The sequence below is a fragment of the Oncorhynchus mykiss genome, chromosome 30 (genome assembly GCF_013265735.2).
Source record: "Oncorhynchus mykiss isolate Arlee chromosome 30, USDA_OmykA_1.1, whole genome shotgun sequence".
NCBI lineage: Eukaryota > Metazoa > Chordata > Actinopteri > Salmoniformes > Salmonidae > Oncorhynchus > Oncorhynchus mykiss.
In genome coordinates this window covers 28,911,359-28,925,782 of record NC_050570.1, presented here as the reverse complement: position 1 = coordinate 28,925,782, position 14,424 = coordinate 28,911,359, and the positions used below count along the sequence as shown (strand labels likewise).

Sequence of the window (14,424 nt, the reverse complement as noted above, 5' to 3'; positions counted from 1 at the left end):
AACAAATCCATGAAAAATTTGACATTTTAACATTTATTTGGCAATATGGCATTCTGTTGAAAAGTTTGCAATCACACAAAAATATTCCAGTAGAAGACTGACATTATGTGACTATACAAAGTTCAAGACATCAGTGTGATGAAGGGGGATTTAGATTTTGAGTAGTGTCATACAAGCTAACATGTATTTGGCCCACAACCTCACAATTTTGAAGAGTTTATCATGTACAGACGATGTGCGTTATAACAAAGGAAAATCACAGACAGAAGAAATCAGTAACATTGTGATCTCTGTGCAAATAAGATCTCACTCACTCACACACACATTTACATAGGAGTCATTTAGCAGATGCTTTTATCCAGAGCAACTTACAGGAGCAATTAGGGTTAAGTGACTTGCTCAAGGGCACAACGGCAGATTTTCACCTAGGCTTTTGTGCCTGCTACACACAAAACTTTTTACAACTGTTAATTCATTCCCATCCATACCAGTACTGCAGACAATTTCAAGTGCCATTTATTCAATTTCAATTAATGTACTTCGTATTGGCCACACAGCAATGACGGATTGGTTTCAGTAAATAGTGTTTCTTCTGTGTGTGGCACTATGAAGCAATAGAGAGCATGTGTAAAGTTATAATGTGTATGTTTGTAATTAATGGGACTGGGCAATGCTTGAGAAGTACTCCAACATGTCTCCAATGGTAAACTCCATGGTGATACCAGACCCAGGGTAGCAACGGCCAATCAAGCCTTCAAAGTGTTTGTACTGACGAATGAACTCATCCTGCATGGAGTGCCACACCACCTATTGGAGAAATGGAAAAGTACACAACAACAAAAAAACAAGACCAGGATCAACCACTGAAACTACCAGCTGTTAAGTGAAACTAGTGAAACTACCAGCTGTTAAGATAACATATCTACAGATCTATAATAGATCAATACAATAAATGATCATTATAATAATCTATAATAGACACACTGCAAACTTCCAGGTTCTCTATCACTAACCTGTAACAGGCTCTCCTCCTCACACAAGTGCTTATCCACCTTCTTGTACAGGTTGTCCAGGCCCTTCTTCACCTCCTTGCCGGGGTACTCCTTGATAACTTTACGCAGCTCCTGTTTATTGAAAGCCAACTGGTAGCTGACCTCCTCCTCACGCACCCCCTGGGCCACACGCGCCTCCACTCCCTCAAAGAAGTGCTGCAAAGCATAGAGGCGTACTTGATCAACTTTGTGCATTTTTAAATTCTGCAAGTATGCATGCCATGTAATATGTGAAATCACAATGTGTTATATGTGAAATCACAATGCGTTACAGTTATCATATAACATGTATGTTACATATAAACATGAATCAAATTTACATTAGCTTTGTCAAGTGTAAACCCCCTCTCTCACATTGAGTTTCTCCAGGGGCTGGCCCAGGGAGTTGATGACGTAGGACTGCAGATGGTCTGTGTACTTGTGTTTGGCCTCTCGCCTCTCTGTCTCAAGGCAGGAGATCTTCAGGCGGGACTGTGTGGAGAAGATGTGGTGGAAGTTCTCCATCATCACCACGTCCCGGGGCGTCTTCTGACTCTCATTGGCCACTTTCTCCACTGGATACACCCCCAGCAAGACAAACACCAATCAGAGCACAGACTATCAGCCAACCACATTACTCAACATACACACAAAACATTCACCAATCATAATATTCGATCTTCCTGACAACACAGGGCAAGTATTAGACCTACCATTCATAAAGACGGCTCTGATAAGCTTGACATATGCCTTGTCCAGATCCCCTCTGCGCTCTGCATTACGGAAGATGGTTTCAGCCAGCTCTGCAAACTCCTCGAACCCAGTGACAAAGGGCAGGATGCCCACCTTGCTCTTCTTAGAGATCTTCACCTCCTCCATCTGTCTGATCTGACCAGACTGAGAGAAACATGAACAGCTTCACACACACATCCAACAGTCTGTAGCAGTACTAGATACACAGATCAACAGACTCAACTGTTAACCTGAACTCTACTCACAATGCACTTGTCAAAGTTTCTCTTGACGGTGACCAGCACATTGCCGAGGGTGGTGCTGAGGTAGGAAGCGGGGTCCACATTCTGGGCTGTCCACACGTGGTGACTCATCTTCACCAGCATGTACAGGGAGTGGAAGCTGTCGATCTTGTCTCCCAGGGCGATGAGGCTGTTGAGTTCCGTCTCAATGCTCTGGAAGATCTTGTTCATCATCAATCGCACCATGTCCTTCCTGAGGAGGACCAGATGGGTGATAAGACACAGAATGAAAGATAATAATATGGTAAAAGTGAAGAGGAGGATAGAAGTGGACCATGAAAGATGGTATTTGGACTTGTCATATTTGTCACATGTTTACTGCCCCAAGTACAGTGGTTACATTGTGATCTTCAAGGCATTCCTAGTCGATCACCAAACATTTCTGAAAGCCAACAATAAAGGCTTGCGCTCCTTTTTCAATGTATTTTTTCACTGCTGGCGGGAGGTGCACATGATTCAGAAGCCATGTGCGCCGGGTAGGCAAAATGTCCCAATTTTGAACCTTTTCAATTGTCTGAAAATACAAAACTCTGGGAGCTCTGTGGCTAAATCAAGTGTGTCTACTGCGCTGGCCAATCGGATAGCTCACAGCCTACAGCTTCCAGCAAAGTGTGATACTAGCCTACATGAGATTTCGTAACATTTTAAAAGCCATGACTAGAGAGAGACTGAAGAATACAGCAAAAGTGCTGCTGTTTTTAAGAGTGAGTTCATGTTTACGTTTTTATTCAGCATTGACAACACTTTTTATTCAACACTATTACAAAACAAAAAACATGCTTTTCCATACTACCACTTGCGCTGCAATGAATTAGTAGCCAGATGTATCGATAGCCCTGTATTTGTATTATTTTGTGCATGAGGCAGATGCGGTGAGACTCGGGTTTTGCCATCAGGTGGAAGACTGTGTCCCCTCTGGTCAGTCTCACTGGAGAAAAGGATTGAGAGAGCAGGGACCGTGAGAGGCGAACCCTCTGCTGCCTTCTCCCTCCGCTAAGACTAATAATGTGTTCAAAACAACTGTGAACTAGGATCTTTCCGACTTGTTTTGAAAGGTCATCCAACTCGGAATTCCAAGTAGGAAACTCGTGCATCTTTCTAGAGTTCCGACCTGAAGATCACTGACATGATTTTACCTCCTTGTTTTCCAGAGTTCCCAGTTCTTGAAAGAACCATGACCATCAGATGCAGGTACCACCAGTCCAGTAAAATAAAAAAAGCTAATTATTTAAAATTATACTCAGCTGTGCCTCACACGCGCTAACCAACTTATCTATTTTGTTATCAAAGCTGGAGTTTTGAAATATGATATGGTCTGAGAATAAAAATATTGTAAGGCCAGGCATATTGCCAATATGCTGTGATAATGTATTTGGCCTACTGCACAAACCTCATTCCTACATAGCTGTTATAATTAGGTTAATGTTACATTTTTTAAGTCATGTTAAAAAATACAATCTGAGCAGTCGATCATGGCTTACTTTTTGACTGAGAAAGTGATCTTGACTCAGAGAAAGTTGGTGACCACTGCCCTAGCACTATTGATGGACATTCAGAGCATACAGTAAATGTCAGTAAGAGATGAGAGGCTAGCTACTCACTCCGTCAATGACATTGAGTGTCTGTGTTCCCCTGGAGGGGGCTGTCTGGAGGGCACCCCTCCATCAGACTCCACTTCTCCCTGATAGAACAAAAAAAAAACAGTGGTTAATCATTTAGAAGTTACTCATAATCTCACTTGCAAACACTCAGCCAGTCAGACTAGCATGGAATTCACCTGAGCCAGGGTGGGGTGCTGCTGTAGCTTGAAGAACTTGCTGATGAAGTCTTGTTCTGCTAGACAGAGAGGCTCCAGCTCACTAAGAACCTGCTCAAAGATCTACAGAAAGAGAGACACCTACATCAATTGAGCCAACATAAATAAAACACACAAAACAAATGGCGCATCTAAAACGATAAAGAGATCTACAAAAACCCACGGGTAGTATGTGCAATATATAGACTGTAGTATGGCCCTGTCTGTGAGCATCACCTTGTCGAACTTGGTCCTGTCGGCCACATCCAGGTCTGAGGCAGACATGTTGCCCATGTCCAGCAGAGAGGAGGACTGGGAGCGCCTGCTGCTGGAGCCCTGCACTGCCAGTTTATTCAGACTGGAGGTGGAGCCCGTCAGCTTCCCAGAGCTGCCATGCAGGCCTGGGGCACCAGAGGGGAAACAGTTGAAGGCACGTTCTAACCACAGGCTAAATACTAGTCTGTGGAACATTTCCCTATCTATAGCCCATGAGACCAAAGCTGCATTCACATGGATTCACATTATTTTCAAAGCAGAGCAACTGTGCTGTTAAAAATAAAGAACTTTGTGGCATCTCAAAAAAAGTGTGCCACAAAGCCCACGTGAATATGCATCTTTAAAACATGTTAGTTTAGCGGTAATTACACATAACATGAACAGCTGAAAACAATTGAGAGACAAGAACATATGCAACATTGAAACGTTGAAAGGCGTGCTCGGTGTTAAAGACCATTAAATATCTTATTATGGATGTTGGACATTCATTATCAGAGAACCTCGCTGGATGAGTAGTAGGATCCTATGCCATACAGAATGTACATGCTCATTGTTTTTAAATGTCTGATCGGTGTTAGTTTAGGTGCTCTTTAAAAAGTGGCTTGTAGAACGTTCTATGGATGGCAGATTGGGGTTACTCTAGGTGGAAGGCTGAGGGAGGGGCCCTGGCTGTGCAACAGTATCAGGGACACAGTAGTGGGGAGCAGGTGGGTAGGGGTGGGTGTGGGTGGCAGGTTACAGGGGTCTCACTGCGTGACCCGTATGGGATACTTACTTTCCGTTTCCTGTTTGAGAGCACTCTCTTTCCGTGGAAGCGTGGCTGGCGGCCAGTTAGAACGGCAGGCATCAGAGACAGAGACATGTTAGGCTCATGACATGAAGAATGGGGGCACGTTAAGGAGGTGAGAGTCAAAGGTAACAGACTGAAATGCACTGCAGAGGCTGTGGTTGGCCTTAAGAAAGCCTTTTTGAAAACAAAAGTTTTGCTCATTTTGTTTTCTAGAGAGAAAAGCTAAGACTGAAATTCAGAATTCAGGAAGCAGAGCCTTATATTCCTCCCAAATGAAAGGACCGTTTTTAGAGCATTAAATACAGTATATTTCAGTTTACTTTACAGGTCAACTTAAATGAGGGATTTCATTCCCCATGTAATGTTTAGGCTCCCCAGTTAGTCTTAAAACACTAAATTAGTGAAGTCATACTCTGCAGTTAGAATGAGTAGCAGGGTTAATTTTAGGCTCTTCATACAGTAAACAGACAAATAGGGAAATAACAATGAGCAAAACACCAGCTAGCAACACCGAGCAAAACAATGACATCACACAGGGGCCTTTCCTAGGCAGTGAAAGCTATGACACAGGAAGCAGTACAGGGCAGTTAACTACATGTAGTTGTGTTTGCTGTTACCATATAGTCCAGGAATATCGCAAGGGGAACCATGCAGAAAAAGCTGGTGATGTTAACAGTATAGATGGACAAATATTGAACAGAATTACACACACTTACCTCAAAACCAAATCACATAAATACAGTACACACACACCACAAATACAAACCATACGCAAAAACCCAAGGGGAAAAAAACAGCACCTAATTGGCTAAACAACACCACAAACAAACACCACAGCAACTACAAGCTCTCACAGGGAAAAGAAAAGACAAACAATCACACAAACATCACACATTTAAAAACACGCCAAGGTCTTACCAAACTTATTTCCCTTCCCCTCTTTGGTTGTGCCCGCCATTTTGATCTTCGCCACCTCAAAGAAATCTTTGATTTCTCGTTCATATAATCTGGTCATGTAATCAACATAGGTCTGAAAACAGAGGGAGAAAAATACCTGTCTACTTGTTATGAGACACAGTAAGCGATGATGGTAGGGCTGCTGGTGATGGAGACGTTATAGTAGTGGTGGTAATGGTGATAACAATAGAATATAGCTAGGGCAGTAATAATGATGATGATGATGATGATGATCTTTGAGAAGAAGCCACTCACCCTGGACAGGCCGTCATACTTCTCTCTCTGGGTGTTCTTGAGCCACTCCATGAGCTTGGCGTATCGCAGCAGGTCCCTGTGCAGGGGGCTGTGTTTAGGCAGGGTCAGCTCTGCCGTGTGTTGGGAAAGCGTGGAGCTCTGGTCATGGCCCTGGGTGTAGGGAACACAGGTAGTTAACACAGCTCATATAGAGAAACACCCTCTCAAACACACACACAGGCAGGGAGAGACTTTTTCTTGAACCATCTTGGTCCCTTTAAGGACATCCCCTGCATTCATAGGGACAGTTTGTGTGGCCCGATGGACCACTGAGGTAGTATAAGATTAACTGTTCAGATATTCAACCTCAACATTCAAATAACCTCATCGACAAGAACATCCCGGCATTTGTAGATTTTCAAGCTTTTTTCCCTTTCTCAGTTAACTTATGTCTGGGGGCAGTATTGAGTAGCTTGGATGAATAAGGTGTCCAGAGTAAACTGTCTGCTACTCAGGCCCAGTTGCTAATATATGCATATTATTAGATTTGGATAGAAACTTCAGAGTGTTTTCTAAAACTGTTTGAATGATGTCTGTGAGTATAACAGAACTCATATGGCAGGCAAAAACCTGAGAAAAAAATCCAAACAGGAAGTGGGAAATCTGAGATTTGTAGTTTTTCAACTCATTCCCTATTGCATACACAGTGTCTATGGGGTCATATTGCACTTCCTAAGGCTTCCACTATATGTCAACAGTCTTTAGAACCTTGTTTGATGCTTCTACTGTGAAGTGGGGGCGAATGAGAAGGAAATGAGTCAGAGGTCTGCCAGAGACCATGAGCTGACCACGCGCGTTCACGTGATAGTTAGCTTGAGTTCCATTGCATTTCTACAGACAAAGGAATTCGCCGGTTGGAACATTATTGAAGATTTATGTTAAAAACATCCTAAAGATTGATTCTATACATCGTTTGACAGGTTTCTACGGACTGTAATGGAATTTTTTGACATTTTGTCTGCTCCTAGTGAACGCGCGTCATGAATTTGGATTACTGTGCTAAACGCGGTAACATAAAGGAGGTATTTGGACATAAATTATGGACTTTATCGAACAAATCAAACATTTATTGTGGAACTGGGATTCCTGGGAGTGCATTCTGATGAGGATCATCAAAGGTAAGTGTATATTTATAATGCTATTTCTGACTACACAACATGGCGGATATCTGTTTGGGTTGTTTTGGTCTCTGAGCGCTGTACTTAGATTATTGTATGGTGTGCTTTTTCGGTAAAGCTTTTTTGAAATCTGACAACGGTTGCATTAAGGAGAAGTTTATCTATAATTTCATGCATAATAGTTGTATCTTTTATTAATGTTTATTATGAGTATTTCTGTCAATTGATTGCAAAATCACCGGATGTTTTGGAACTACTGAACATAACGCGCCAATGTATACTGAGATTTTTTTATATAAATATGAACTTTATCGAACAAAACATACATGTATTGTGTAACATGAAGTATTGTGTAACATGTAACATCAAAGGTTAGTGATTTCTCTCTATTTCTGCTTTTCGTGACTCCTCTCTTTGGCTGGAAAAATGACTGTTTCTCTGTGACTAGGCACTCACCTAACATAATCGTTTTGTTTGCTTTCGTCGTAAAGCCTTTTTGAAATCGGACACTGTGGTGGGTTTAACAGGAAGTGTATCTTTAAAATGGTGTAAAATACTTGTATGTTTGAGGAATTTTAATAATGGGATTTCTGTTGTTTTTAATTTGGCGCCCTGCACTTTCACTGGCTGTTGTCATATCGATCCCGTTAGCGGGATCTCAGCCCAAAGAGGTTAATTCACTTGCTTCTAGGGCTGCTACCAAGCATGCAGACAGGCAGAAGTATTATGACATGGCACCCCAGCACAGCAAAGTCACAGCAGCACTCTGACACAGGAAGGAAGCAAAGTGCAAGGGGAGCCCAGTCAATCCTTCAATGGAGGTGGTGGAGCAAGGTCTGAGACGTTTCTGAGGCGTTCAGACCCGTTGAGATGAAAGAGAGGAGGGTTAGCTAAGAAGTCATGAGCAGCACAACTCATGCGGTCAGTAATGCATTTTGTGAAGAAATCAGGGGCGTGTAGAGAAGTAGGAAAGGTCAGCGGTAAGAGGGGAAGGGTCAATGGGGTTGCTGTGAGGGTACTACTCACTGGAAGCGACATACAGGAGGACCTATAGAACTGAGGGATGGTCATTTTGAAGTGACTGAAGTGGTTGAACTGACAGGGACAGAGAGCAGAGTGGGGTGGTTCAGAGTGAGGCAGAGAGTGAAGGACAGGAGGACCAGAGTAGTACAGGAGGGAAACAGCATAGAGACAGGAAGTGACACGATCAGAGGAAACAGAGCTTAAACTAGGAAGTGGATGAGGAGGACAGAAAAAGCCACCTGCCAAAGGCAGGAAACATTCAAATACTGTAACAAGAAATGTGTACAGCACTCTGTTATGCCTCATTTCTAGTCATAAATGTCGTTCAATACGAATCTGAATATAAATCTTGAGACCATGTTTAAATTACCTAGAGGACTAGTGAAGTGTTACTGTGTTGTGTGGATTACCTGGTGGACGAACACGTTGTTGAGGTGATTGGTGAGGCGCCGGGCAAAAGTATCTCTGAGCTCAGTGAACAGGTGCTGCTGCTGTTTCACAGCCATCAGTTTCTCATGACCTGGTCTAAGTGCCACGTTCATGCACTGCAGTAGAGCCTCAGAAGCATTGATACAGGCCTCAATGCCTTTGGGCGAGGACAAGTCTCCATCCTGCAGGGCCCTGATGTGTCCCTTCGACAAGTCCATATAATTCTGAGGGACAGGTATTCATCATTTACATTTAAATTGTAGTCATTTAGCACACTTTTTCACTCAGTCCCCCTTTCCAGCATTGGGGAACATCCTCCATCCTCCCTGTGCGAGCGCACCATGTCTATTTGTATGGTCACAAGCTCTGTTCATAACACAAACTGTTCATACATGACACAAAATGTTGCAGTTTTGAACCTACATTTTCTTGCAATTCTATAACATGTCCATGTCTAATGTTTATTCATGTGATATCTGAGTGACTCAAACATCACAACAAAATCTATCTAGCTAAAAAAAACATTAGCTGACATGGGCTAATTGATCTTTATAACTTTCTGACAAGTTATAAACAGCTCTCTAAGGTTTGCAATGAGTAACATGACAAGACGAACTGATGCTGCACTATCCAATTTCGAAATTGCACCTTGTGCATTCTACTATTATAAGCCGGACTGACTTTTGAAAAAAAAAAAAAAAAAAACATTGAACCACCGCTTTAGCAGATGCTCTAATCAACCATGTACAGCATCAATTGGAGTTAAGTGCTTTGCTCAAGCGCAACTCAAAAGATTTTTCACCTAGTAGTCTTGGTGATTCGAACCAGCAACCTTTCGGTTACTGACCCAACGCTGTTAACCGCTATGCTACCTGCCCGCCCCTCATCATTCAACATCACCTCATTAAATCAAACCAACAAGTCAAAGAAAACGAGCCATATCTTGTGGTACTGCATTGTAATCGTACCAAATAGAGGCAAACCATTCATCCAAACAAACCAACAGCAACAGGAAACCTCCCCCCACATCAACCACAATGCTCACCACCAGGAACTGGATCTCGTCCAGCAGCTTGCCATTGTTGGTGTTGCTGATCTGGATGAGGCGGTTGCTCTGGGAGATCTGGTCCATCTGCTCCTTGACGCTCTGCAGCATCTCCTCATAACTGCTCAGCTTGCCCTCGATGGTGTCCACTTCCGACAGAGCCTCGTCCAGCAGCTGCATCAGGATGTTCACCTGCTTCTCAGATGCCATGATGGACTGGATGTTGGCCTGGGATTGGGGGGATTATTGGAGGTGGTCACTTTAACTACACTGTTCATCAAATCACGGTGAGCCAAACCACACTGTAATGTGCTCAACCATAAATCACAAAGGGCAGTAGTCTGCACATGTCAGGCAACTCAAGTCTATGTTGTCCTCAAGAAGACCCAAGTCTCCATGGCGCTGTCTACTTACCCCATCCAGAACCTGTAGCTCCCTGGAGAGTTTCTCAGCAAAGGCCTCTGCGTTAGAGATGGCATACTCGCACACCTCCATCATGCCTTCAATGTCTTGCTCCTCACGGGCATTCAGCTCTTGGTAGTCATCCAGAGCATCCTCGTCACCCCCGGCAACACTCTGGCTCTCACCACTGGGGACTGACTCTAAACCAAGGACGGAGAGGATGGTTTAACATTGTGCACAGCACATACAGTACAGTACACACACATTCACACAAACAAACGTCACCCTTCCACTTGAACAAATATACAATCAAAAACACATACACTACCGGTCAAAAGTTAGAGAACACCCACTCATTCAAGGGTTTTTCTTTATTTTTACATTGTAGAATAAAAGTAAAGACATCAAAACTGCAAAAGAACACATATGGAATCATGTATTAACCAACAACAAAAAAAGTGTTAAACATATCAAAATATATTTTATATTTGAGATTCTTCAAATAGCCACCCTTTGCCTTGATGGCAGCTTTGCACACTCCTGGCATTCACTCAACCAGCTTCATGAGTTGTGCCTTGTTAAAGGTTCATTTGTGGAATTTATTTCCTTCTTCATGTATTTGTGCCAATCAGTTGTGTTGTGACAAGGTAGGGGTGGTATACAGAAGATAGCCCTATTTGGTAAAAGACCAAGTCCATATTATGGCAAGAACAGCTCAAATAAGCAAAGGGAGATGACAGTCTATCATTACGTTAAGACATGAAGGTCAGTCAATCCGGAAAACTTCAATTTTGCAGTCGCAAAAAGCATCAAGTGCTATGATGAAACTGGCTCTCATGAGGACCGCCACAGGAATGAAAGACCCAGAGTTACCTCTGCTGCAGAGGATAAGTTCAGAGTTACCAGCCTCAGAAATTGCAGCCCAAATAAATGCTTCACAGAGTTCAAGTAACAGACACATCTCAACATCAACTGTTCAGAGGAGACTGTGTAAATCAGGTCTTCATGGTCGAAGTGCTGCAAAGAAACCACTACAAAAGCACACCAATAATAAGAAGAGACTTGCTTGGGCCAAGAAACATGATTAATGGCCATTAGACCGGTGGAAATTTGTCCTTTGGTCTGGAGTCCAAATTTTAGATTTTTGGTTCCAACCACTGTGTCTTTGTGAGACGTGGTGTGGGTGAACGGATAATCTCCGCATGTGTATTTACCACCGTAAAGCATGGAGGAGTAGGTGTGATGGTGCTTTGCTGGGGACACTGTCAGGGATTTATTTAGAAATCAAGACACACTTAACCAGCATGGCTACCACAGCATTCTGCAGTGATACACCATCCCATCTGGTTTGGGCTTAGTGGTACTATAATTTGTATTTGAACAGGTCAATGACCCAACACACCTCCAGGCAGTGTAAGGGCTATTTGACCAAGAAAGAGAGTGATGGAGTGCTGCATCAGATGACCTGGCCTCCACAATCCCCCAACCTTAACCAAATTGAGATGGTTGGACCGCAGAATGAAGGAAAAGCAGCCAACAAGTGCTCAGCATATGTGGGAACTCCTTCAAGACTGTTGGGAAAGCATTCCAGGTGAAGCTGGTTGAGAGAATGCCAAGAGTGTGCAAAGCTTTCATCAAGGCAAAGTGTGGCTATTTAAAGAATCTCATATATAAAATATATATTTGTTTAACACTTTTTTGGTTACTACATGATTTCATATGTGTTACTTCATAGTTGTGATGTTTTCACTATTATTCTACAATATAGAAAAGAGTAAAAAATTAAGAAAAACCCTTGAATGTGTAGGTGTTCTAAAAAAAAATTGACTGGTAGTGCATACACTATAGAAAATGTCTATACAACAGAACAGACTAATATTCATACTGACTTGCCTAGTTAAATAAATGTTAAAATATTTAATAAACATCTAGTAACACCCATTCAGAAGCCACTCACTCAATATCCAAATAAGGCAAACAATAGCAACAACTTTCAAAGATGTGCGAGTCTACTATGAGAATAGTGAATCAACACCATGAAATCACAATGAAGAGGAAATGGGAAAAGAAGTTAAGTGCTACCAACCTTCCGCTTTAGGAAGCTCTGGCCATTGACAGTTTAAGAGAGAAGAGTGAGAATAAAGACGTGTTAAGCCACAGAAAGCCACACCAAAGGTCAACTCACAGGTTAAATAGATTTATCTGGAAACACTTCAGGTTGAGTTCAGGAGATTGGGAACAGGCAAGAAAGAAAAGTATCACAGATGCAAGGTACAGGGATCAGCGAGGGTCACTAGAAAAACATACATGCTTTTGATCCTCCCCCATAGTTAGAGAGCTGTCATACCTTCGAGCAGCTGGGAACTGACATTCACAAACTCCACCTTCTTCCGCAGGTAACGCTGGTTCAGCTTCCAAATGCAGGAGATGAAGGAATTCTTCTCAGCTGTGCTGCTGGCCACCCATCGATACACCTTCTCAAAATGGAGGTCAAACTCGGGATTCTCCTGAATGACAAGTGCAGAAGAGATGCCATATGTGAATATCAATAAAATTAGCAGGAGGATAAAGCATGAGGAAAGGAAGGAAAAGAAGAATACCCACATTAGGAGGAAGAGAGGGAGAGAGAGAGACAAGGTTGTATGAGAAATTACATTCAGGCAGGGAGAGGAACTTGAGAAAAATGACTCTTTCCCTGACCTTGCTGGCATCTTTTGCATCCACTTCAGCCAGATCCCTCAGTTCCCAGGCCATCTGCCGTTTGTAGAAATCCCCTTTGTCTGACTTCTTCACTTTGACCACTCTCACCTGCACCGGCCTCTCTGTGGTGACTGATGTAGAAGCATCAAACTGTTATAATAGTCTAATAATGGGGTAAAAGTGATATGTGGATCCATTTCTGTAAGCCTTATCAGTGAAATCACTGTTTCTGATGTTAAATCTCTGACAGTGGTTTTCAAGTCCGGAATGTTTACATCATGACACTGGTGAGATGGTGAAAATAGCTGATTTGTGTTAGACTTTAAAGGCATTTATGCCACACCTGTGGCACACAGGAAGCAGTTCTTCTTCTTTTTCCCCGCCTTGCAGACGTTGACGATGCTGAGGAGACGCTCATCATTGGGCGTAAAGATGTCCCTCTGGAGGGCGTGCTTGATGGCTGTCATTGTTGTTACTGTAAATACAAATCAGGCAGACATAATGCTAGCCTGACGGCTCGCAGTAAATTCGTCTGCTACAAGAAACTAACTTCCGTGCGCGTAGCGTTTGGCCGGAGCAAGAAGTCTGGGTAGCCAGGCAAACTCAATGCAACCTTTATATAATTACGTTTTACTGCAGGAAAACACACATCATTGTATTCCTCCCAGTGGGACACAGACTATGACACTATAATTTACAAATAAGTTACAACTATAGTATAGTACCATATTACTCAAGATTTGTACCTGTCTACCTGATCATTTTCCGACCTTCCTGCAGTATACATTAACATTATGGTAAGAACGTCTGCACCGTTTACATCACAGTATTGCTGGTCAATGGTGCAGTCAAAATAAGTAAACAACGGTTAGCTAGCATGATGTAGTTAGCCAAAATGGTTCTAGACGTGTCTAGCGATTGACAGCTAGCTATACAGGCCAGACAGCTAGCTACATGGAAACAAAAGGGCCATTCTGTTGGCTATATCGTTCTGCAAAGTGAGGACAGTGTCCTTCAGACAGCTAGTTAGTTGTCTCGAAAAGCATGAGAAGCAGGCCATTCTTCCTGGCTAACGTTACTAGGTTAGCTAGCAAAGTTGTTAGGCTAGCTTGGTGTCTTATACAGAACATACGTACCTTAAATTGGATGTTGATAGAGAATCTAATGCACTAGGGATGTTCTACACTTAATCACTATTTATTTTCATTTAAACGTGATATATTTCTTAGCGCTATTAAAGCAAAAATATTAAGCAATCTTCTCCACTGCTATAAAACAGGCAAGAATAACTAACTACTTCCGGGTCACGTATTTTTGGAGTCCTTCAGAATATGTCCCGTTCTGTATACTTTATAAATGAATAATGAGGGTGAAATTATGGAGAAATATGCACAATTATCTATATATTTATACTAGCTATCATACATATAATAATTATAAGTATATATATGAAATATTATGTGATTTTTTTAATAAAAAAAGTTGAACCCTAAATGTTTTTGGTGTGTAATTTCTATCATGTATTGCACT

At 42.3% G+C, this 14,424-nt stretch overlaps 1 protein-coding gene across 7 annotated transcripts; it reads right to left on the bottom strand.

Moving 5' to 3' along the window:
* Positions 1-12: 12 nt before the first annotated feature.
* exoc1 (exocyst complex component 1) lies at positions 13-14,218 on the bottom strand. Of its 7 annotated transcripts, none has more exons than XM_036969318.1 (20): positions 14,031-14,218; positions 13,238-13,403; positions 12,895-13,025; positions 12,542-12,701; positions 12,281-12,298; positions 10,207-10,394; positions 9,793-10,020; positions 8,729-8,971; positions 8,322-8,390; positions 6,139-6,288; positions 5,845-5,956; positions 4,912-4,956; positions 4,098-4,261; positions 3,843-3,944; positions 3,667-3,746; positions 2,030-2,258; positions 1,745-1,928; positions 1,407-1,606; positions 1,014-1,208; positions 13-807 (listed from the first exon to the last, which is right to left on the bottom strand). In XM_036969318.1, the coding sequence occupies exons 2-20, from the start codon at positions 13,359-13,361 to the stop codon at positions 655-657; spliced, it is 2,775 nt and encodes a 924-aa protein (XP_036825213.1). In that variant the 5' UTR covers positions 13,362-13,403; positions 14,031-14,218; the 3' UTR covers positions 13-654. The 7 variants fall into 7 exon arrangements, with proteins under 7 accessions (XP_036825213.1, XP_021455094.1, XP_021455097.1 ...); XM_021599419.2 differs by having other exon boundaries at positions 13,238-13,369; XM_021599422.2 differs by lacking the exon at positions 4,912-4,956 and having other exon boundaries at positions 13,238-13,369.
* Between the last annotated feature and the right edge of the window lie 206 nt (positions 14,219-14,424).